Source organism: Rhinopithecus roxellana, chromosome 8 (genome assembly GCF_007565055.1).
Source record: "Rhinopithecus roxellana isolate Shanxi Qingling chromosome 8, ASM756505v1, whole genome shotgun sequence".
NCBI lineage: Eukaryota > Metazoa > Chordata > Mammalia > Primates > Cercopithecidae > Rhinopithecus > Rhinopithecus roxellana.
The window spans coordinates 40,376,779-40,399,913 of record NC_044556.1 but is presented as its reverse complement, the minus strand read 5'-3'; the positions used below and the strand labels follow the sequence as shown (position 1 = coordinate 40,399,913).

At 49.7% G+C, this 23,135-nt stretch overlaps 3 protein-coding genes across 14 annotated transcripts; 1 reads left to right on the top strand and 2 right to left on the bottom strand.

Annotated features, from left to right (window-relative positions):
- Positions 1 to 2,612: 2,612 nt before the first annotated feature.
- ISG20L2 (interferon stimulated exonuclease gene 20 like 2) lies at positions 2,613 to 9,338 on the bottom strand. 3 transcript variants are annotated; one of them, XM_010356404.2, is made up of 4 exons: positions 8,987 to 9,338; positions 7,475 to 8,380; positions 4,865 to 5,065; positions 2,613 to 4,155 (listed from the first exon to the last, which is right to left on the bottom strand). In XM_010356404.2, exons 2-4 carry the CDS (start codon positions 8,222 to 8,224, stop codon positions 4,042 to 4,044), a joined length of 1,065 nt encoding a protein of 354 aa, XP_010354706.2. In that variant the 5' UTR covers positions 8,225 to 8,380; positions 8,987 to 9,338; the 3' UTR covers positions 2,613 to 4,041. The 3 variants fall into 3 exon arrangements, with proteins under 3 accessions (XP_010354706.2, XP_010354707.2, XP_010354708.2); XM_010356405.2 differs by having other exon boundaries at positions 7,475 to 8,341; XM_010356406.2 differs by having other exon boundaries at positions 7,475 to 8,341; positions 8,891 to 9,047.
- On the top strand, positions 9,033 to 18,508 carry RRNAD1 (ribosomal RNA adenine dimethylase domain containing 1). Of its 8 annotated transcripts, none has more exons than XM_030935835.1 (8): positions 9,033 to 9,131; positions 13,421 to 13,545; positions 13,711 to 13,903; positions 14,416 to 14,478; positions 14,823 to 14,966; positions 15,467 to 15,951; positions 17,264 to 17,448; positions 18,178 to 18,508. In XM_030935835.1, the coding sequence occupies exons 2-8, from the start codon at positions 13,508 to 13,510 to the stop codon at positions 18,297 to 18,299; spliced, it is 1,230 nt and encodes a 409-aa protein (XP_030791695.1). In that variant the 5' UTR covers positions 9,033 to 9,131; positions 13,421 to 13,507; the 3' UTR covers positions 18,300 to 18,508. The 8 variants fall into 8 exon arrangements, with proteins under 8 accessions (XP_030791695.1, XP_010353706.1, XP_030791696.1 ...); XM_030935836.1 differs by lacking the exon at positions 9,033 to 9,131 and adding an exon at positions 9,491 to 9,613 and having other exon boundaries at positions 13,796 to 13,903; XM_030935832.1 differs by lacking the exon at positions 9,033 to 9,131 and adding an exon at positions 9,491 to 9,613 and having other exon boundaries at positions 13,751 to 13,903.
- Positions 18,509 to 18,841: 333 nt separating this feature from the next.
- On the bottom strand, positions 18,842 to 22,802 carry MRPL24 (mitochondrial ribosomal protein L24). Of its 3 annotated transcripts, none has more exons than XM_030935837.1 (6): positions 22,487 to 22,802; positions 20,061 to 20,304; positions 19,882 to 19,977; positions 19,574 to 19,677; positions 19,187 to 19,317; positions 18,842 to 19,078 (listed from the first exon to the last, which is right to left on the bottom strand). In XM_030935837.1, exons 2-6 carry the CDS (start codon positions 20,241 to 20,243, stop codon positions 18,942 to 18,944), a joined length of 651 nt encoding a protein of 216 aa, XP_030791697.1. In that variant the 5' UTR covers positions 20,244 to 20,304; positions 22,487 to 22,802; the 3' UTR covers positions 18,842 to 18,941. The 3 variants fall into 3 exon arrangements, with proteins under 3 accessions (XP_030791697.1, XP_010353707.1, XP_010353708.1); XM_010355405.2 differs by having other exon boundaries at positions 22,568 to 22,802; XM_010355406.2 differs by having other exon boundaries at positions 22,609 to 22,802.
- Positions 22,803 to 23,135: the final 333 nt, after the last annotated feature.

The following is a 23,135-nucleotide window of genomic DNA, read 5'->3' as shown; positions in this document are numbered from 1 at the left end:
CTCTGTCGCCCAGGCTGGAGTGCAGTGGCGTGATCTTGGCTCACTGAGCCTCCGCCTCCCGGGTTCAAGTGATTCTCATGTCTCAGCCTCTCAAGTAGCTGGGTTACAGCATGCACCACCACACCTGACTAATTTTTTTGTATTTTTAGTAGAGATGGGTTTCTCCACGTTGGCCAGGCTGGTCTTGAACTCCTGGTCTCAACCATCCACCTGTCTTGGCCTCTCAAAGTGCTGGGATTACATGTGTGAGCCACTGCACTGGACCGAGATATTGCATCTAAAGGGGTTAGCACAGTGGCTGACACAGAGAAGCACTCAATAAATGGTTGCCATTATTATTATTATTGATTATAGCAACCATCAGTTAAATATCAAGGTTAGAAAAAAAATCCCAGGATTTTGGCACTAGAACCATTAACACTCCAAAAATTAAAGTGACTTACTCTTGTCACAAATTTAGTAAGTGGCAAAATCAATGCATTATCAATGCAAAGTAACTTCTTTTTTTTTTTTTTTTTTGAAATGGAGTCTTGCTCTGTCACCCAGGCTGGAGTGCAGTGGTGCGATCTCGGCTCACTGCAAGCTCCGCCTCCTGGGTTCAAGCCATTCTCCTGCCTCAGCCTCCTGAGTAGCTGGGACCACAGGCGCCCGCCACCGCGCCCGGCTAATTTTTTTTTTGTATTTTTAGTAGCGACAGGGTTTCACCGTGGTCTCGATCTCCTGACCTTGTGATTCGCCCGCCTCGGCCTCCCAAAGTGCTGGGATTACAGGCATGAGCCACCGCGCCCGGCAGCAAAGTAACTTCTTTAAGCTGTCAGCTCTTTGGTGAAAGTGCTTTGTGACCTACATTACACCCAGACTGTGGATTCAGGATATTCATAGAGGTACCTGGCACATCGCATTCTTAGGTGTTTGTCTCTCTAAACTTGCACTTGGGCTAATTTGCCTTGGGGCAAGTTCATAATTACAGTACTGTTGATCTTTCCTATTGTTGTCCACTGTAATTATCTATTAAACTAGTAATCAAATGATTCCTCCTTAGAGCCTTCCCTAGATAACTTTTTTTTTTTTGAGACGGAGTCTTGCTCGGTTGCCCAGGGTAGAGTGCAGTGGCACGATCTCGGCTCACTGCAACCTTCGCCTCTTGAGTTCAGGCGATTCTCCTGCCTCAGCCTCCCGAGTATCTGGGATTATAGGCAGGCGCCACCATGCCTGGCTAATTTTTTTATTTTTTAATAGAGACGGGGTTTCACCATGCTGGCCAGGCTGGTCTTGAACTCCTGACCTTGTGATCCGCCGGCCTCAGCCTCCCAAAGTGCTAGGATTACAGGTGTGAGCCACCGCGCCTGGCAGAATGAGCTCTTTTCAACATTGGACTGAGATCAGGTACTTTTGTTTTGAGGCTGTAGCAGTCATGTGCCTTTTTAGACATGGGGTGTGGGAGTAGGTGGATCATAAAAGCCAGTTGCTACTTCACCAAGACACATTCAAAGCCAGGTTTTTTTTTTTTTTTTTTTTTTGGTAGAGATGGGTCTCACTATGTTGCCCAGACTGGTCTCAAACTTCTGGGCTCAAGCCGTCCTCCTGCCTCAGCCTCCCCAAAGTGCTGGTATTACAGGTGTGAGCCACTGCACCCGGCCTGACAAAGCTAGTTTTGTTTCAGCTAAGAAGTACCCTAATGAGAATATCACAGTTATCTTCATTTACTGATTACAATGTAGTTAAGAATTGCTTCCATGTGTGTATTCCTACCAGTTTCTGTTGTGGCCTCCTTGCACTATTCTCACTTCTTGCTGTGCAAGGGTACCTGGCACCCTTTTGTGAAGTCATGGACATTAAATATGTTGGGCCCCACAGGAACCAATTTGCTCAGAGCATAATGGCTGTCTGTGCAACAGATCCCACAGTGCAGGCCACAAGACCACGTCTGGGTCTGGTCTGGTTGCAGGAAATTCCCTTCTATAGGCAGCTGTGACTGTGACTCTGGCCCCTGGAACCAGACCAGCCACTCAAGAATGCAAAAGTCCTGGTGCAGACATGGAGTCTGCATTCTCTCAAGAAAGTGCAGATAATGATCCTGGACACAAGGTCAGACTGGCGACTCTTTCCCAAGATGGGGTGTGTACCACCAAGAGCTGGCAGCAGGACCAGGCTGTCGTCACCAAGCACCCTTTCTCCCCTGCTCTGCCCCTCCTTCATGCCCACTCTCTCTACCTCACTCTCCTGGTCACATACCCTGTGTGTGTGGGGCCAGGAGTTGCATGGCTTGGGGTGTCATTCTAGGTGTGCTTGTTATTTTTTTAAAAAATTGAGATGGGGTCTATTTTACCTAGACTGGATTTAAATTCCTGGGCTCAAGGAATCCTCATGCCTCAGCCTGCAGGGTAGCTGATTACAGGCATGAGCTGCCATGCCCAGCTATGATGTGTGGTAGGGATGAGGACAAGGCACCGTATGTGTCACATGTGTTTGTGGCTTGGTCAGTTCTCAATGACTTCCAGGAAGGGCCCCAGTTAGTGTCATCCAGTGACCCTGGAAATCCCCTAAGGAAACTACAGCCCCACGATACTTTGTGATAGAGCTATTTAACATAAAGAAGAAACCATACATAATTGCTTTTCCATTATAAAAATTTATCAAGGGAATAATTTGAGTTTTTAGAGGCTTGGTTTAGCAAGGTAAAAAAGACAACCAAATTATTAAAACACTTTATAAATTATTTTAAAACCTACCAATTGGGGCCTAAATGAAATAAACCCCCTATTACCTTAGGAAAGAGACAGCTTTCCTAAATCACAAAAGTTGATTTCCAAGCTACACTCTTTTCATGCCGTGGAACCCTAAGGAGAACTAAAGCTCACCAGCGATGGCTGCTCTGGAAGTCAAGGTAGGAAGAACAGGCAATATCCTGACACAGGCTAGATACAGACTCTAAGCCAAAAGCAGAGTTTGTGACATGGAAAGGGACCACACAATTTTTTTTTGTTTTGTTTTTGAGATGGAGTCTTGCTCTGTGGACCAGGCTGGAGGGCGGTGGCACAATCTCGGCACACTGCAAGCTCTGCCTCCTGGGTGCACGCCATTCTCCTGCCCCAGCCTCCCGAGTAGCTGGGACTACAGGAGCCTGCCACCACGCCCAGCTAATTTTTTGTATTTTTAGTAGAGACGGGGTTTCACTGTGTTAGCCAGGATGGTCTCGATCTCCTGACCTCGTGATCCGCCACCTTGGCCTCCCAAAGTGTTGGGATTACAGGCGTGAGCCACCGTGCCCAAGAGGGACCACATAATTTATTATCCAACAGGACACTTTTTTTTTTTTTCTTGGAGACAGAGTCTCACTCTTGTCACCCAGGCTGGAGTGCAGTGACGCAATCTCGGCTCGCTGCAATCTCCGCCTCCTGGGCTCAAGCAATTCTCCCGCCTCAACCTCCTGAGTAGCTAGGATTACAGGCGCCCCACTAATTTTTTGTATTTTTAGTAGAGAACGGGATTTTGCCATGTTGGCCAGGCTGGTCTTGAACTCCTGACCTCAGGTGATCCACCTGCCTTGGCCTCCCTAAGTGTTGGGATTACAGGCGTGAGCTACCACGCCTGGCCCCAACCAGAACACTTCTGAGTGTGGAAGAGGATGCTGTTAATTACTCAAACCAAAAGGCATAAAAGGAGACATATGTCCACCCAAGTGATAAGGCAGTTTGGGAAACTACATTTCCCAGTATGCCCTGCCCCTTGAAAGTTAAAAATCTTAACTGGCACAGAGCACGCTGGGACACCTGTGGATAGCACCATTTAAGAAGTAAACGGTATAGGGCTGGGTTCTGACGTGAAGGCCTCCCCCTTCCATGGGAAACTTAACCAGACACAGGACACAACACCTGAGGTGAAATTTCAATGGGTATTAAGTCTGGGGTAGAGCTTTTCTCTCTCCACAAATCTAGCTTCCAAAGATGTGGAGCTGGTGGAGCTGTCCATTGGTCCGCTGCCCTGTTTCTCCTGGGCGCTGCCTCTGCCTCCCCATGTCACCAGCATCCCCACTGTCAACTAGTCTTTAGGGGGATTCTGGGCTAGGTGCTCTTCCCACTCGACTTCAACCAACTTGTACAGCTCCATGGTGGCCTGGGCATCTTCCACAGAGGAATGTCCGCTCTTCCCAACCTGAGCAAGCAAGGAAGACAAGAGCATGAAGCAACAAGAAACCGTTTCTTCCTTTCCAGTGGACTCTGCACTCCTCTTTCCCCTGCCTCCGCTACACCGTTTCTTCCGCAGTCAGCAGGCTACAAAGACAGAACTCTGGTGGGGCCCTACTCCTTATGTAATTTCAGGGGTTCAACTCCTAGAAGTCTTTACCACTGTCTACTTCAGTCCTTTCTGTGGCAGTATGTATAAACCGTATTAGGTTCTGTAGAGCCAGAACATACCAGGTCAAAGACAGGTCTTCTGAGTCTTCCACTTTCCCTAGTTCCTTAACTGCTCTATATGTGATATATGTCCACACCTTCCCGCCAGATGGGCCACCCTTTGCTAAATGATAGCATGTAAAATATGAGCAGTCCTTGCATCCACTACACGGTCTCTTAGACCACCACTGCTACCTGCTTTCTTCCTTACTTAGGGTTTTATATCTACTTATGACTTTTTCCCTTTTCCAAAGCACACTTAGAAACATTCTAGGAGGTAGACAACAGGAATTATTATCCTGTGTATAGATGGAGAGACACTACTGGGCCCTTCATCCAAAGCTCTTCCCATCACAGCAGCCCATCTGGAGCTCTACAACTACAGGACTTCTGGGATCAGAGTCTGGCTAGGGACATCAATGAGAGCCATGTCCAAGATGGGGACGGGGGATGTGGGGAGATGCTACCTGGATATCCCGGTTTAGCAGCTTCTTGGTGAGATGCTTCAGAGACATGGTGGCATTCTCCGGGCAGTCAGCCTTCCGGTTGAGGGGGGGTATATGGGAGGTGTCACGGGTGAGGGACTTGGGGTGAAAGTACTGAAGGGCTTTGAAGTCGTTGTGGATGGCATGTCCCACCACTATCTTCCCTGTGAGTATCTTCAAGATCTGGAACAAGTGTGGAAGAGAGTGGTGAGAAGCAAGACTGCAGTGGAACCCCTGCATTCTGAAAGCCCAAAGGGACCATCAAACCCTTCTGGATTCTTTCACCAACTGCCCACCTCTCCATCCTTGAAATGCTCACTCCCACAAGTTTTCTTTCTTCTGGAATCCACTTCCTCTTCCACAGGTGATTTCCATGGTGTACCCTGTTTGGACTCATACTGCCAGTGGCTCTTTACCTTCTTATTGATCTCCACACCATGACATTAATTTGCCTTCAGTCCTAAATGACACTCATCTTTGAGATGTCCATGTATTTAGTTCGGTTCTGGCTTGCTACATGAAGTCCTTTAACTATTACCATTATGCTGGCCTTAGACACATGGCTGGGACCATGGCCCCAGGGAGGCTAACAAAAGCCCAAAATTACATGCAATTAGATGTGTATGGGTACTAGCAGAAGAGAATCTGTGGCTTTCATCAAATTCTCAGTCTACAAAGCATAAAAAATTAAGAATCACGTATAAACTAAAGTTGCAGAAGGAACTTTATTCACACTAGTTTTGGAACCAAGTAAAATAACTTCTCAATATTTCAGGAAACTTTTTTTTTTTTGAGACAGAGTCTTACTCTGTTGCCCACGCTGGAGTGTACTGGTGCGATCTTGGCTCACTACAACCTCTGCCTCCCAGGTAGCTGAGACTACTGGCATCCACCATCACGCCCGGCTAATTTTTGTATTTTTAGTAGAGACGGAGTTTCACCATATGGGCCAGGCTGGTCTCGAACTCCTGATCTCAGGTGATCTGCCCGCCTGGGCCTCCCAAAGTGCTGGGATTACAGCTGTGAGCCACCACACCTGGTCTTCAGGAAACTACACGTCACTACACCTAGCCATTTTAGGCTCTTAAAGCAGGAGGACATGCTACCAATGAGGACCACCAAAGAAGATGCCACAGGCTCTGAAGGTCATTCTCAAAATGAGGTTCCAAACAGGTTTTCAACAAAAGTGACAGATCTGCATAGCCTCCCAAAGGGACCCCCTTTGAAGGGGCTAGGCTCATCTGGACATACCTTAGTCTCATAACCCCAGCTTGGCACTGGGGAAGTGCTTTATGATGAAAACCTGACGTAGTCCCGTGAACTAGATATTTAGTTACTCCTGACTTCACCTACTTACTGTCCACCACCACCTTCATTTCTTATTAACCTCGACATATAGCCCTCATCAAAGCTGGGCAGATTTGCTGTCTCAGACCCGTCCCATCTTCCGCCTCTCCTATGCCTTTGCTCGGCTGTGCCCCTTTGTGCCCAGGATGTTTAACTCTTCTTTCCGTCTTTTCTAAAACAGTCAGTCACCTCACCTCTAACGAACCTTCTCCACCTGACCGCACATAAGGCACCACGGGAACAGCGTGTCCAGAGAAGGCAGAGTGTGGACCTGAAACTGCAAAGACGTGGACCAAGGGCGCCCTCTGGCGGCCTCCTGAGACCAGCAGGCGCCCCTCTTGCTCTCCCTTCACTTCCTCCTTTCACCCCTCCTAGCTCACTCTCCTTTCCTGTTCATGCCTTGTGCTCCCAATAACCAGCACACGGCTAGAAGTTAGATGACAACCCGAAGTGCTGGTCCTCTGCTGTTTATGCCCTTCACTGGTTACCTGTTCCAGTTGGACAAATATACCCCAGCTCCTCCTGTCAACTTTCTCCCCTCTCTTACCACCACCACTTTCCGCACTTGCCCCAAGTTACTTTTTGCTTGGGAAGAGCTCTCCACCTTTCCTCTCTAAAGCTTAGGCTCCAATTCACAAGGTTTTTTCCAAATCAAGCCCTTTCTCCTGACACTGATGTCTGTAGCTCTGTCCAGTTACATTATTTGCTGTTATTTCTCTATGCAGATTCCCAGTTCCCCAGACCCAATTTGGAACCTAAAATTGTTTGTTTGTTTGAGACAGGCTCTCACTCTGTCACTCAGGCTGGAGTGCAGTGGTAGTGGTGTGATCTAAGGCTCACTGCAGCCTCGACCACCTGAGTAGCTGGCACTACAGGCATGCGCCACCACACTTAGCTAACTTTTTTGTAGACGAGTCTCGCTTTGTTACCCAGACAGATCTTGAGTTCCTGGGCTTGAGCGACTCTCCTGCCTCAGCCTCTCAAAGTGCTGGGATTATAGACAAGTGCCACCGCGCCTGGCTAAAATAGGTCTTGACCAATGAAGTTTGTGACACCAGCTAATTGTACCTTCCTGACTTTCACGGCTCCTTCCACCGACAGGGGGCCTTCTTCAATAACTGATAGATTCTCCTCCCTCCCTCCACAAACCTTTGGTGTCTTTCCATAGTGATATCCTTTGCTGAAAAATGATTTACACCTCTCTCCATCCACCTCCCTGCCACCATCAAGCCCCATGCTTCTTACCTGGCCTCGAGCAATCTTGAAGGGTGTGGCATTCACCATGTGCTGCTTTCGGATACCACTCCATCTGGTTCGGTAGTCCACAATGTGGCAGGGGGGAAGAACGTACTCATCATAAAGCACATCTCCGTTGTAGTTGACAATGCTACATCGAGCTAAGGAACTAACATGCCCCTTTGGTCCTGTGCCCACCATCTCACAGTCAATTGCCACCATCTTCTGTGGCAACTTCTGGGATATTCCGGAGCATTTATTCTCTGAATGAGCTTGGGTGGACTTCTGTGGGGCATTCTTCTGAGGATGGTTCTTCTTAGAGGATTTCTTCTGGAAGCCCTTCTTCTGAGAGCGGGTTGGGTGGCTATTGATCTTTGGAAGGGCACTCTGGAATTCCCCCAGCAAATCTACTTTAGCAGCAACAGAATCAGCCTTTTTTGAAGGGGCAGGGGTCAGCCAAGACACTGCAGCTTTCTTGTCCAGGGGCTGTCCTGACTCATTGCTGCAGGCAGCTGTCTTCTTCTTTTTTGGGAAGGAAGGGGTCTTCCAAGTGCCATCCACCATAGGAGTTTCCCCTTTCTTTGGAGGTTCAGAGTGCAACTTAGGTGCCTTGCTAGGGGGTTGGTTCTTTTTACTCAGAAAGCCTCTCCGTTCTAAGAGCCTCCGCTTCTTGACAAAATTTCGGTGCTTGGCATTTCCTTCTAATGCCTTTTTGGGAGGAGGTTCCCCAAAATCCAGATTGAGCAGTAAAGTAGACATAGGGACAGTGGGAGGTGGAAGAGCAGTTGGGAAGAGTGGCTTATGGATGAAAAAAGGATGTTGGACTCATTCTCTGCTGAATCCTACTGTCCAACATGTGGAGGTCTGTAGTACACCCTGGGGAAGAAAGTGATCCTGGTGATTGAGCTCCTAGGCCTGGGAGAAAAATGAGGTAAGATCGATCTCCGTAGGACTTACGGAAGGAAAGACATCAGAGCAATCTCTCAGACAGAGGGGAAATGAAAACATAATAACATGGAATAATGGAGGGAGCATTGGTGTTAGCCAGCAAGCCTGGAGTCTAGTGAAGCCCAATTCACCAGCCGTTTGGTCTTAGTAAGGTCATTACCGCGCTCTAGGTTTGAATCTCATTTGTAAAATGAAGGGACTGGAGGGGCCCATAGAGCTCGAACCCTCTATGAGTCTAAGAGGCCAGAACACGTGAGCTCTATACTCCGCCTAGGAAGGGAACATCTAGGTATGCTCGAAAACAGTGAGAAGTATGGCGTAGATAACCTCTGGGCTACTCAGGCATCCGCAGCGTGGCCCACGAATAGAGACACAAATCCAGGTATCCCTTTCCCTTGGCTCCAGGACAGAATTGGGGACAATCTCCACATGCATCTCACCCAAGTCCTCCCAAGCAAGGACCTTGACACCACCTACCAGCGGGGGCGTAGGATCGAGGCTCGAGGCAGCCCACCTGGATAAGCATACTTCGGTCCCCCGGTACAGATCGTCCTCTCACGCTCACAAACCTACCTCCCAGATGGGTTTAGCTAAGGCCGGAAGCGTCCAGAGCCGGATGCGGAAATCGGTGCGCGTCGACGAAGCCCGGGAAGGCAGGCGCGCGGGTTAGAACGCGCCAGAGGTCGGCGCGCGCGCACCCGCACCGCCCCGACCTCAGGTAGCGAGGCCAGTGATTCGGAGTGTGTGAGGAGCGGCAGTGGCGGCGGAGGAGGGGGCGGCGTGGGTGGGGGCGGGGGCGGGATGCGCTCCCCGGCCCCTGTAGCCCCGTGGTGGTACAACGCGAAGGTGTGGGAAGGCCGCGATAAACCGGAACTGCAGCCAGCCGGACACCTCCGGTTTCACTTCCGGAAAAGGAGAGGCGTGTACGGGAAGGGGCGGGAACTGGAACTTGGCCCGCCTCGTTGTGAGCTGACCTCCGCGGCACGCTTTTGTGGCGTCATTGCACTGTTACCCCGCCCTACGTGTCTCCGACGCTGACACCTTCGCACTGTGAAACGTCGCAACCTGTCACCTCTTGGGGGCGCCTCAAGTCTTCAACTGCAGCATGGGATCCCGGAAAGGCAGCGTCGGAGACTGGACGCAAAACCCTTCCTGTTCTGCCTGCAGAGCCGAGCCCCGTCCGGGTCCTGCACCCGCGTGGTACTGACCCTGGATCCCTGTTCACTGCGTTCTCGCTTCCCGCGCTGCCTTCTGGACCGCGGGATGCCGGGCATCTCCGCCCGAGGCCTCTCTCATGAGGGGAGGAGGCAGCTAGCTGTTAACCTTACCCGTGTCCTGGCGCTCTACCGTTCCATCCTCGATGCCTACATCATCGTGAGGCCACAGGGCGTGGGTGGGGTGTCTTTGGTCGTGTGGTTGGCTAGGTGTCCACGTCAGGGAGAGAATCTGGAGAATTAGCCTCTGATCTCTTTCCTTCTATGAGTTTCAGTCTTTTGTCTGTACAAGGAGTGGTTAAAACTGGAGTGATCCCTCCTTTTTATTCAGCTGGCATAAATAATATTTCTTTTTTTTTTTTTTTTTTTGAGACGGAGTCTCGCTCTGTCGCCCAGGCTGGAGTGCAGTGGCCGGATCTCAGCTCACTGCAAGCTCCGCCTCCCGGGTTTACGCCATTCTCCTGCCTCAGCCTCCCGAGTAGGTGGGACTACAGGCGCCCGCCACCTCACCCGGCTAGTTTTTTGTATTTTTTAGTAGAGACGGGGTTTCACCGTGTTAGCCAGGATGGTCTCGATCTCCTGACCTCGTGATCCGCCCGTCTCGGCCTCCCAAAGTGCTGGGATTACAGGCTTGAGCCACCGCACCCGGCCTATATTTCTAATACCTACCTAGATTATTTTTGTAATCTTCCCAGATCCAAGGTAATAAAATGCGTGGACATTGCAACCATGCTGCAACTATGTTCAACTCTTCTTGGAGCATGTGAGGTGTTCCAAGAACACACATGTTATTCATCCAAGCTTTGAACAAATTCGTGGTTTTCTGGTATAGTAGACAGGCCTGCCTCTGGAATCAAAAAGGCTTGGGCTGGAATCCTGCCTCCCCTATGATGTTAACCTAAGGCCTCCCTAACCCCCAACTTGTCCTAGCCCGGGTTTCCTCAGCTATACAATGGATCCCAGTCTGAAGGATCATTGTGAAGAGTAAATGAGAGAATGTGTAAATGGCACCACCATCCACTGAATTGTTTAGACTGCAAACCCAGAGGCCATCCTTGATTCAGCGCTGTCCTTCATTGATCCACAATCCAGTCCTTCAACAAGTCCTCTTGGCTCTTGTCTTCAGAATAGATCCCAAATTCATCTATTTGTCCCCACCTCCATTGCTGCCACCCTAAGCCAAGCCACCATCACCTCTCTTCTGACCTACTTCCTAACTGATCTCGCTGTGTGCTTACCTCTGCCCTGCCATAACCAATTCTTCACTGAGCAGCTAGATCGATAGCATTGAAATGTAAATCTGATTACGACAATCCCTTGCTTCCTAGATACTTTTATGAAATCCTGATTCCTTACTATTACCTATAAAGCCCATGATCTGACTCCTACTGTCTCTTCAACTCTATCCCATTTTATTCTCTCACACATTTCACTGTGCTATACCTCTGCTGGCCTGATTTCTGCTCTGCCAATATGGCAGGCATCTGGACCTTTGCACTCACTGATCTGCCTCCACAGAAAGGCAATCGCAGAATGGTTAAGAGCAAGGACTCTAGAGTAAAATTGGTTTCAAATCCCAGCTCAGGCTGGGTGTGATGGCTCATGCCTATAATCCTAGCACTCTGGGAGGTGGGTGGATTGCTTGAGCTCAGGAGTTCGAGACCAGCCTGGGCAACACGGTGAAACCCCGTCTCTACTAAAATCCAAGAAAAAAAAAACGCTGGGCTTGGCAGCACATGCCTGTAGTCCCAGCTACTCAGGAGGCTGAGGCAGGAGAATTGCTAGAACCAGGGAGGCGGAGGTTGCAGTGAGCTGAGATTGCACCACTGCACTCCCGCCTGGGTGGCAGAGTGAAACTCCATCTCTAAAAATAAATAAATAAATAAATAATCCCAGCTCAGCTATTTGCTAGCTTTTGGACGTGGGCAAGTTACTTAAGTGCTGTGCCTGTTTCTACATCTGTAAAATGGGGGATACAAAATAATACCTACCTCAAAGTGTTGTTTAAAGGATCAGATGTGTTAATACATGTCAAATGTTTACAATGGTGTCTGGCAGAGGTGTTAAATAAGTGTTTGCTATTACCTGTATTTTTTTTTTTTTTTTTTGAGACAGAGTCTCACTCTGTCGCCCAGGCTGGAGTGCAGTGGCCGGATCTCAGCTCACTGCAAGCTCTGCCTCCCGGGTTTACGCCATTCTCCTGCCTCAGCCTCCCGAGTAGCTGGGACTACAGGCGCCCGCCACCTCACCTGGCTAATTTTTTGTATTTTTTAGTAGAGACGGGGTTTCACCATGTTAGCCAGGATGGTTTCAATCTTCTGACCTCGTGATCCGCCCGTCTCGGCCTCCCAAAGTGCTGGGATTACAGGCTTGAGCCACCGCGCCCGGCCGCTATTACCTGTATTTTTCTTTACGTGCCTAGCACCTATTCATCATTCAAGTCTCAGCTCAAATGTCAACTCGTCAGACAAGTCTTTGCTCATCATCCTATCTAAAGTAGTCCTTGCCCAAACTCTCCATTACATTACTGTTTCATTAGTGTTTTGTCTATCTGACATATGATGTTGTCTGAAGTTTTGTTTGTTTTGGTTTGGTTTTTTTGAGGCGGAGTCTTGCTCTGTTGACCAGGCTAGAGTGCAGTGGCGCGATCTAGGCTCACTGCAGCCTCTGCCTCCCAGGTTCCAGCAATTCTCCTGCCTCAGCCTACTGGGTAGCTGGAATTACAGGCGCATGCCAACATGCCAGCAAATTTTTGTAATTTTAGTAGAGATGGAGTTTCACCATATTGACCAGGCTGGTCTCGAACTCCTGATCTCAGGTGATCTGCCCACCTTGGTCTCCCAAAGTGCTGGGATTACAGGCGTGAGCCACCATGCCCGGCCAAAGTTATTTTTTTAATGTAAACTCTGCAGGAGCCAGAATCTTGTCTCAGGTTCACTGTTGTAGTCCCTGAGCCCACAATAGAGCTTGATGTATAACCAAAACACAGCCCCAGAATTTGTGGTGGACAAATGAATGAATAAAAAGACACCAGTGTCGGCCGGGCGCGGTGGCTCAAGCCTGTAATTCCAGCACTTTGGGAGGCCGAGACAGGCGGATCACGAGGTCAGGAGATCGAGACCATCCTGGCTAACACGGTGAAACCCCGTCTCTACTAAAAAGTACAAAAAACTAGCCGGGCGAGGTGGCGGGCACCTGTAGTCCCAGCTACTCGGGAGGCTGAGGCAGGAGAATGGCATAAACCCGGGAGGCAGAGCTTGCAGTGAGCTGAGATCCGGCCACTGCACTCCAGCCTGGGCGACAGAGCAAGACTCCGTCTCAAAAAAAAAAAAAAAAAAAAAAAAAAAAAAAAAAAAAAAAAAAAAAAAAAGACACCAGTGTCTGGCACACATAATGGCAGGTTACTAAGTGGTAATGTACTCATACTGTGTGTCCGTCACTCTGGTAAGTGTTAGGGATGCAGATGGGAAGATTCCATCCCATCCCTCCTCTTAAGAAATTCAGTTTAATAGAGAAAACAGACATACATAAGTGCAGAAATTGCTAAAAGAAGTGTGTCCAGAATGCAATCTGGACTCCAAGGAAACAGAGTTAAGCCACTAGAGTCGGGGAGGCTGGAGCAGACTTCAGAGAAGAACTGACTTGGCTGAGTAGGAGGTACCTGCCGGTTATAGTGGCCCTATGTGGCAGCAGTGCTGGGAAGAGGCAGGCGGTGAGGTGTGGAGTTGAGAGTGGGGTGGGAAAGAATGGAAGTGGTAGTAGCTTGCTGATTGCTTCTTCCCTTCCTCTGTAGGAATTTTTCACAGACAACCTATGGGACACACTCCCTTGCTCATGGCAGGAAGCACTGGATGGACTGAACCCACCACAGCTGGCCACAATGCTGCTGGGGATGCCTGGGGAAGGGGAGGTTGTCAGGTATGGGCTAGAAGGGCCCTGTGCTGGGGAACTCAAGGCTTTGAGCCCTGCAGTGAGCGTATTGCTCAGAGAGTCTCATAAGGTCTTCCTGGGCCTTGGGTTGTAAACTGGTGCACTCAGATGCGATGGGACTATTCACTGGAGGCCTGGGCTGGACTATCTCAGGTACAGGTCAGTGTGGCCACTCACCCTGCTGGCCCTGAAGTCCACAGCCTGTGCCCTGGCCTTTACCCGGACGCCTGGCTTTCAGACCGCCTCAGAGTTCCTGGAGAACCCCAGCCAGAGCTCCCGACTAACAGCTCCATTCCGGAAACATGTCAGGCCCAAGAAGCAGCATGAGATCCGGAGGCTGGGAGAGGTGAGGAGATGGCTGGAACATGGGTGGTGTCTGGGAACCCAGGGACTCCTTAAGCGTGGCTTACAAAGATGTGTGCCCTTTCCTTCACATGCAAGGCCAGAGGCCCTAGACATTCCTTTACCTCAACAGATATAACTATAATCATATTTTGATCCTGGGGTTCTTTTTCATCCTTTTGTGGGGTTAGTTGGTAGTTAGGTCTGAATCACAGTCTCTTTCCTTTTCTTAACTCTCCATAATCTGCTCATGGCTTAACGCAGGGTTCTTGTTCTGTGGGGGAGATTGAATCACTGACCTGTAAGGCAAGGAGAGTGGACCTGAACCTGGATCAGGTCCACTCTCCTTGCTTCCACCCTCACCCCTATATCTTTCTTTCCAAATCTGTCATCACATCCGGGGCACCCTGTGTCCATCTTTCTCTGTCATCTTTGTCTCCTCCACTCTCCCTCTGGGTGTTTGCCCCAGGAGTCAAGAACCAGTGGCCAGGAGACCTTTGTTCCCTCCTCTTTCAGTTGGTGAAGAAGCTGAGTGATTTCACAGGCTGCACCCAGGTTGTAGACGTGGGCTCAGGCCAGGTGAGCCAGAGACTTGATGTACTGTGTTTTTGAGTCATGGGGAGATAGAACACCTGGAAGGCAGGTTTTTGGGCCACAGGCCCAGCGAGGCAGGTGTCAAGAAGCGGTGGAACCAAGCAGGGTAGATTTTTTTTCTCTTTGCATAATTTTTTTTTAAGCCAGTCAGATTTAAATGGGGGAGTTATATACCAACTTAAGCCACACTGATGTTAGTAAGTTCTGTAGGGTAAAATTTAAGCCTTCTGTCGGGCCTGGGACCCAGGTGTCGAGGTTACCCCTGGGGAGGGTGACAATGGATACGGCACTGAACAGGGCTGTCTCCATCTTCCTCCTCGTGACTCCAGGGCCATCTCTCCCGCTTCATGGCTCTTGGCCTGGGGTTGATGGTGAAGAGCATCGAAGGGGATCAGAGACTGGTGGAGAGAGCCCAGCGCCTGGACCAGGAGCTTCTGCAGGCTCTGGAGAAAGAGGAGAAGAGGAACCCACAGGTAGGCCACCCCTTCCTGCGACCTGGACTGTGGGAGGAGGGGCTGCTTGGCTGGAATTGAGCACAGAGGCTGGATTCCATCTTCTAAGTTTCTCAGCTTGAAGTGGTGTGGTCCCTAATTTCTATTACCTCTTTCCCAAGGTTCCCCCTTCCCCAGTGCCTCCCTGTATCTCAAAGTTACTTTCTATTTACAGAGTGCTTTCCACACCAATGTATACTTCACACCAATGTATACAACCTGTGAAGTGGTCACTCAGGTTTTAGACTCATTACGAATCAGAAAACTGGGTCTCAGAGATGAAAAGATGTACATGGTGAATGATAGGTCCAGGATTTATTCCATCTCCTGACTTGTGGTCCAGCCCTCTCCCACACCCAGCTTATCTCCCACGTTCCTCCTTGGGGAATAACATGGAGGACAGATCCCTTCTTGTGGCCTGAGGTGGCCTAGGGACAGCAAACAGACTTCCCATCTGCCTTTGTCCTTTCCTGCCTCCACAGGTGGTCCAAACCAGCCCTCGTCACTCCCCACACCATGTGGTTAGGTGGGTAGACCCCACAGCCCTGTGTGAGGAGCTTCTGCTTCCACTGGAGAACCCGTGTCAGGGCAGGGCCCGCTTGCTGCTCACAGGCCTCCACGCCTGTGGGGATCTGAGTGTTGCCTTGCTGAGGCACTTCTCCTGCTGTCCTGAGGTGGTGGCCCTGGCCTCAGTGGGCTGCTGCTACATGAAGCTGAGTGACCCTGGCGGCTACCCACTGAGTCAGTGGGTGGCTGGGCTGTCTGGCTATGAACTGCCCTACAGGCTTCGGGAGGGGGCCTGCCATGCCCTGGAGGAGTATGCTGAGCGGCTACAGAAAGCTGGCCCTGGCCTCCGAACTCACTGCTACCGTGCAGCACTGGAGACAGTCATCCGACGGGCCCGGCCCGAGCTCCGTCGGCCAGGCGTGCAGGGTATCCCCAGGGTCCACGAGCTCAAGATTGAAGAGTGAGGTTGGGGTACGGGGGTGGTGGGCAGTGGAGGGGAGATTTCTAACTGGAGATCTTCCGCCCTCACTTTCAGCATAGCCTAAAGAAAATCTAAGTATACCCAGAGGAGTGATTTGGAGTTCTCTGACCAGGGTACCTTCTCAAAATTTAAGAGAGTTGTCCCTCTTTTATCAGGAGACTAACAAAGAAACATGAAGTTTTGGCCGGGCATGGTGGCTCACGCCTGTAATCCCAGCACTTTGGGAGGCTGATGCGGCCAGATCTCCTGAGGTCAGGAGTTTGAGACCAGCCTGGCCAACATGGCGAAACCCCGTCTCTACTAAAAATACAAAAATTAGCCAGGCGTGGAGGCACGCGCCTGTAATCCCAGCTACTCGGGAGGCTGAGGCAGGAGAATAGTTTGAACCCAGGAGGCGGAGGTTGCAGTGAACCGAGATTGTGCCACTGCACTCTAGCTTGGGCAACAAAGCAAGACTGTCTCAAAAAAAAAAAAAAAAAAGGTTTTTAAATGCTAAAAATATGGCTAGTTGGACAGAACTGGCTGAAAATGTTTAAATCAATTTACTATTGGACAGACAGCTCACAGCCAGAGAAACATTCAAAAATACACAGCCAGGTGTGGTGGCTCATGCCTGTAATCCCAGCTCTTTGGGATGCCAAGGCAGGAGGATTGCTTGGGGCTGGGAGTTAGGGGCCAGCTTGGGCTACGTAGAGAGATACCTCTGTACAAAAAAACATAGACAGGCATGGTAGCTCATACCTGTAGACCCAGCTACTTGGGAGGCTGATGTGGGAGGATTGAGGTGTTTGAGACTACAGTGAGCTATGATTGCACTGCTGCTCTCCAGCCTGGGTGACAGCAAGACCCTGTCTTAAAAAATATATATTTGGGAGGCTGAGGCGGGCAGATCACAAGGTCAGGAGATCGAGACCATCCTGGCTAACACGGTGAAATCCCATCTCTACTAAAAAATACAAAAAATTAGCTGGGCGTGGTGGCGGGTGCCTGTAGTCCCAGCTACTGTGGAGGCTGAGGCAGGAGAATGGCGTGAACATGGAAGGCGGAGCTTGCAGTAAGCGGAGATCATGCAACTGCACTCCAGCCTGGGTGACAGTTTTTGACACTCCATCTCAAAAAAAAAAATGTGTATGTGTGTGTGTGTGTATATATATATATATATGTATATATATTCATGAAAACACATATTAGGGTAGAAAATAAAGCAAAGTTGGAATTAGGAACAAAGTTTAAGTGTGAGGTGACAGTTCTTAAAACCAAACTGAGTGCTGAATGTGACTGATCCCCACAGATATGTGCAGCGGGGACTACAGCGAGTGGGGCTGGACCCCCAGCTGCCACTGAATCTGGCTGCCCTTCAGGCCCACCAGGCCCAGGAGAACCGTGTGGTGGCCTTCTTCAGCCTGGCTCTACTGCTTGCCCCACTGGTGGAGACGCTTATTCTACTGGACCGGCTGCTGTACCTTCAGGAGCAGGGTGAGGGTGGCCTACAGCAGGGACCCAAGGACTATAGTGACTGGGGTTCTGGGGCTCCTTCTCCAAGTCCCAGCTCCAACGTCTCCTGGGCCCAGCTAATCACTATTGTGATCCTTGGACCCCACCTTTGAGTCACTAGTGGATTGGGAGTAGGGGATTTGTTAAAAAATTAAGAATCCAGGCTGGGTGCGGTAGCTCATGCTTATAATCCCAGCACTTTGGGAGGCCAAGGTGGGTAGATCACTTGAGGTCAGGAGTTCAAGACCAGCCACGGTGAAACCCCATCTCTACTAAAAATACAAAAAGTAGCCGGGTATGGTGGTACATGCCTGTACTCTCAGCTATTTGGGTGGCTGAGGCAAAAAAAATTGCTTGAAGCCAGGAGACAGAGGTTGCAGTGAGCCAAGATTGCACCACTGTACTCTAGCCTGGGTGACAGAGACTCCATCTCAAAAAAAAAAACCTGAGATTCCTACCAAATCAGCCTCTGGTGAACCTCCCTAAGGTGCATGTTAAGCAAGCTTCCCAGGCATCGAGAACCTACAATGCAAGAGGACTGTCTCCCAAGTCAGTGCCTTGGGAACCTGTGTTCCTTATGGAGAATGGGGTCTCCTTGGCCCCACTGGATCCTCCCCCATGGGGAAAAGGGACTATGCTTACAGGCCTGGGCAGAAGAGGCTGAGTGAGTTTGGTTCATTCTTCCCCTTATGATTAAGCCCTTTCTTCCAGGTTTCCATGCTGAGCTCCTGCCCATCTTCAGTCCTGAACTCTCTCCCAGAAACCTGGTTCTGGTGGCCACCAAGATGCCCCTGGGTCAGGCTCTTTCTATTCTGGAGACTGAAGACAGCTAATGCAGCCTGAGGACACATCTCAGACCCCATCATCTGAAAGTGCCCAGAGAGCACAGTGGCAGAGTACACCTCATACAGAGAAGCAGCATCCTGCATCCTCCTGAGTCGTGGTTCCTTCAGTTTCATCCCCTTTCTCTCCCTCCATGGATTATGTAATACAGTGTAAAGTTTTAATTTATTAAAAATTAGAAATGTTTGTTTCCTTCCCATTTCTGTAGGTAGATAAAAGGAGACGCGCACCCTCCCTGTGGCACTGCTGCAAGGGTGCTACAGTTAGGACTCACACGCCACTCCCCACTGGCCTTTCTAGCAGGTGGTGTAGGTGACAGCTTCTGTTACTCACAGATCTCCATGGAGGGGACTTCTCTACCCCACTTTGGCCTCCAACTCAGAATCTGCAGGCCCTGCCCCTTGGGAGGGCTGCCTTAAGGCCAGCTAACTTCCATCCAGGTTCTGTCATAAACTCAGGGAAGAAGCTCCTTTCCTTCAGTCCCTGAGAGTGTGCTGGGATAAGGGGTGCCATTCTATATCACAGCAGCTGTAAACAGGACTCATAAACTGCTCTTTATTGGCATCTGAAAAAGAGGTGCCTCAGCCTTCAAGGCTGGGACAGAAGTTGGGGAGGAGCTGCTCTCCCCGGGCTCAATACCAATAGACCTTCTTGTATTTCCGAGTCTCCTTGATCCCCATGGCCTCCATCACCTCCTCCTGTAGTGTCTTTAGACGGGGCACGTAGGTTCTTTCTAAAGCATCTTCCACTGATGTATCTTTGGGGCCATCTGTTAAGCCAGAGGAAAGGAGATGGGTGAGAGGGCTTGCCAACTTTGATTAACGTCCCCTACTCTCACTCCTAGCACCCACCCCTGACCTTCCTGCCCCTCACTCACCAATCCACGTTTCAGGGACGATGCCATCAGCTCTGGGAAATTCGGGTTTAGGGATAATTCTCCCCGATCGTGTGGAGACTCGTACCCGCTCTCCTGCTTCAGTATATCTCCACTCAATCTCAGTGGGTTTCCTGGTGGATAGAATAGGTGAGCCTGGCCTATGAGCCGGTTTCCTGCCACCCTCCAACCCAAAAGCAGAGTCAAGGGTTCAAAACACCAGGGTTACCACCGTGTTTCTCCACCTCTGTGTTGGGGTTACCCGCAGGCAATCATGTCCATGAGATGGTCCCTCTCAATCTCCAGAGCATCCAACCCATCATTCCCATTGGACAGCACTTTGTGGACCCAGAGGGTGAGAAACCCTCTGCCCAGAGCCCTGTCGCTTGCCTGTCCATAGGATCCACAAGTTTGACCTGGCGGTGGAGCAAGGGGGCTTCACTAGGGATCATGGTTCCTCGGTAATCCATGGTCTTGCCAATGTAGCGGTAATGCTGTCCAAGAGGGGAGTGTCAGAAAACAAGGAGTGTGAAAGGGGTTTGCCCTTGCTACTCAGTGCATTCAGCCCAAGTTGAAAAGTAGAAGGTTCAGTAATGCCACCATCCCTTCAGCCAGTCTCCTGCCACCCTGCGCTGCTCGGAATGGAGAGGGACGGATGAGACGGGCTTCCCAAGCATCCCCATCCTCTCTCCACTTACTGTGTTCAGCCCTCCCACGACCACCCAGTTTCGCTGCCGGATAACTTGAACCACTTTGCCCTGCTTTCCGGCATCCTTGCCTTCTAGGATCTCCACCTGTGGGAAGATACAAAGGTTAGGGAGGGGGATCCTTGCCCAGGAGATTCCCCATCACTCTATGCCCTGTATGAGGCTCTCACCGTGTCCCCACGGAACAGATACCAGTCTTCATCAGAGATGGGTTCCACAACTACTGGGCGCCGCCTGAGCCATGGGGGGTTCTTCCTCTTGTCTGCCAAGGAGCCTGGGGGGCTCATCCCATAGCGGTAATTGGGGGGCAGAGTGACCTTGGATGCCAAGGCCAGCAGGGCAGAAAGACGCATGCCTGGAGGCTGTAAGAAATCCCTTTGCCAGCAAAACGCTCAGAAACCTTCCTTGTCAGCTCTGGGTAGATGGATAGAAACCGGAGCAAAGAGGCAAGGGAAGGAACATTTTTTAAAAGCACTTACTCTGTTGCTCAATGGACCTCATCACATTGAATATTCACAAGAAGTTATCATCTTTATAGATGAGGAAATAGAAAAGTCAAGTAACTTATTTATGATTACAAAGCTACTACATTGGAGAATCAGCATTCAAACCCACATATATCTATCTGACTTCAAAGTCCAAAAAATTCATTAAGGACAAGGGCCATGTTATCTATCTCAAGTTCATGAATCCAGAGCTTGGCACCTAGTAGGTGCTTAACAAATACTTACTAAATCAATGTATGAACAGCAGGATAGGAAGAAAACAGATGGAACGCTGGCATACAGCCAAAAGGTAGGCAGTTGTAAGTCAGTGAAATGAACAAATAGGTAGCAGAAATAAAAACTGGGGTTAAAATGTCCCTATCCCACTTACAATTCTTGTCCTTAGACAGGAAATAACCACTCCTCCCTAAGATAGCTCCTTTTCTAAAGGAAAAAGACCCAAGGCCAGACTCTAGAATTACTGAGTCCTAAATTTCCCAACTAAGTATGTGCTCTAAACCACTCAATTCTCTACTAACGAGGTAGTGAATGAACTGAAGACATGAATGGTAAGTGCTTCAGTTTACTGAATACTTGCAACTTCCCAGGTGCAATGCTAGGTGCTTTCCTGTATCTCATTTAAGCCTAAGGACAACCAAATGAAGAAATCACCATTAACCTCATTTTATAGATAAAAATGAACCTTAACTTCAAAGACAAATAAAGATACTACAATGGCATAAAGAGCCCTGGACAGGGAAGTCAGATCACCTGGGTTCTACTCCCTGCTCTACCATCATCTTACTGTATGACACTAGGCAACTTTATTTATTTATTTTTTGAGACGGAGTCTTGTTCTGTCAGCCAGGCTGGAGTGCAGTGGCATGATCTCAGCTCACCGCAACCTCTGCCCCTCGGGTTCAAGTGATTCTCCTCCCTCAGCCTCCTTAAAAGCTAGGATTACAGGTATGTGCCACCACGACCCGCTAATTTTTTTTTTTTTTTGTATTTTTAGTAAAGACAGGGTTTTACCATGTTGGCCAGGCTGGTCTCCAACTCCTGAAATCAGGTGATCCATCCGCCTTGGCCTCCCAGAGTACTGGGATTACAGGCATAAGCCACCACGCCCAGCTGGCAATTTAACTTTTGAACTTCAGTTTCATCATCCACAAAATTTACAGGGTTGTAGGTGTCATTTAGATTATTTAAAATATTTTAACAAAGCAAGGTGCAAAGTAATGTGAGTAGTATTATCCCTTTGGGGTAAATATATGAATATATATTCCAGCACAGTTATATTTATGGAAAGGAAACAAGAAACCAAAGTACTTGTTTTAGGGGAGAGGAACTGTTTGGGAGGTCTGTTAATTCCATTTTGTTTCTTCCCATAAGTACGTTTGCATTTTCTAACCAGGTGCACTTAAAAATATGTATTAACGGGTTATCTGAACAGTGAGATATTGGGTCATTTTTCTTCTTTATACTTCTCAGTATAAAGCCCTGATGTTATTTTCGGAAAAAGAAACAAAAACAAACAAACAAACAAACAAACAAACAAAACCCTGTTATTTTCAATTAATGCTGATGGGCCTAGTGTTCCTGTGAGTATTCAACAAATGCTTAGAGAGGACTACTATATGACAAACCTAATGCTGGGAATTTCATTGCTGGCATTTGGTCTTCACATTGCTCAGTGAGGGAGGTGAGGTTGCCAGATGCATCATAAAGTCCCTTTTACAGATAAGAAAATCAAGGCTTGAAAGCCGGAGTGACTACCCTGGTTCATACAGTTTGACAGCAGCAGGGCCAATCTTAAGACCCAAGCCTCCCGCGTGATTGCTGCAGGGAGTCCCTTCACCTCAGTCATTCCAGGTCTGAACCACCCCAGCCCAGAGCAGCTTGCATGCCCCGGATATCCTTCCCTTCTTTCCCTCCACAATCTGGAGATGCTGCTGGTGAGCGTCCCGCAGTGGGGCTTTCCCTGCATGTTCTGGAGGCGCCGTGCAATACAGCGGGGTCGAAGGTCTGCCCTCTCAGGTCACGGCTCCAAAGGCTTCCCCCACCAGCCTCATCCCAGACAACGTCAAGGCCTAGCTATCTTCAGCACCCACCCGCTCCAAACTTCCGGTGCAAAGAAACCCTGGGGAGGCGACTAAGCCAAGGGCAGGGAAAAGATTAGGCTCTTCCCGCACCTGCCTCTCGGAAGAGCACCTCCGGGGCGAGCGGCCCTCACCTCCACTTTCCGCGGCACTTCGGATGCTCAGCACATGGGCCCTCAGCGTCCCCTCCCCTGCCACGCCCGTCGACTTTGTGGGAGATGTAGTCCAAGTGTAAAACGGCGGCTCAACCACGAATCTGATCTCTCAGCATGCTGGGAGTTGTAGTCCGCCGCTAGAAAGCTGGAAACAGGAAGTTTGGCGGGGTAGGAAATCAAGGAAACCAAAACACACCATGAAGCATGTTGGGAATCGAAAGGCAAGCTGGTTAGGGCGGCCCGCCTGGCACATTCCCGCGCATGCTCTGCGTGGAGGCCGCTGGGAATTGTAGTTTCTAGAGAAGAAGGCTCCATTTTCTAAGTGGTTCTGGCTTCCTGTTCAAGGCGAAGGGCCGCCCTTTCCAGACAGGGCTACAGCCAATGCTCTCCCTGACTTTCTGCTGGAGTGGGGGCAGGGCAGATTCAAAAACTGCCGGTAGGCTTTCTAGAGAAAGGGATGAAAAGTGGGCCCTTCCAATGCTAGTAGCCGATCTAGTTACAAAATG

Coding starts and splice junctions, on each gene's coding strand:
- ISG20L2 (XM_010356404.2), bottom strand. CDS start 8,224: ATGTCTACTTTACTGCTCAATCTGGATTTTGGGGAACCTCCTCCCAAA. Junction 5,066..7,474: donor TCAAGATTGCTCGAGGCCAG/GTAAGAAGCATG, acceptor CACTTGTTCCAG/ATCTTGAAGATACTCACAGG. Junction 4,156..4,864: donor TGCTAAACCGGGATATCCAG/GTAGCATCTCCC, acceptor TTGCTTGCTCAG/GTTGGGAAGAGCGGACATTC.
- RRNAD1 (XM_010355400.2), top strand. CDS start 9,677: ATGCCGGGCATCTCCGCCCGAGGCCTCTCTCATGAGGGGAGGAGGCAG. Junction 13,904..14,415: donor AGATCCGGAGGCTGGGAGAG/GTGAGGAGATGG, acceptor CTCCTCTTTCAG/TTGGTGAAGAAGCTGAGTGA. Junction 15,952..17,263: donor CACGAGCTCAAGATTGAAGA/GTGAGGTTGGGG, acceptor TGATCCCCACAG/ATATGTGCAGCGGGGACTAC.
- MRPL24 (XM_030935837.1), bottom strand. CDS start 20,243: ATGCGTCTTTCTGCCCTGCTGGCCTTGGCATCCAAGGTCACTCTGCCC. Junction 19,978..20,060: donor ATCTGTTCCGTGGGGACACG/GTGAGAGCCTCA, acceptor ATCTTCCCACAG/GTGGAGATCCTAGAAGGCAA. Junction 19,079..19,186: donor CGTCCCTGAAACGTGGATTG/GTGAGTGAGGGG, acceptor CTGGCTTAACAG/ATGGCCCCAAAGATACATCA.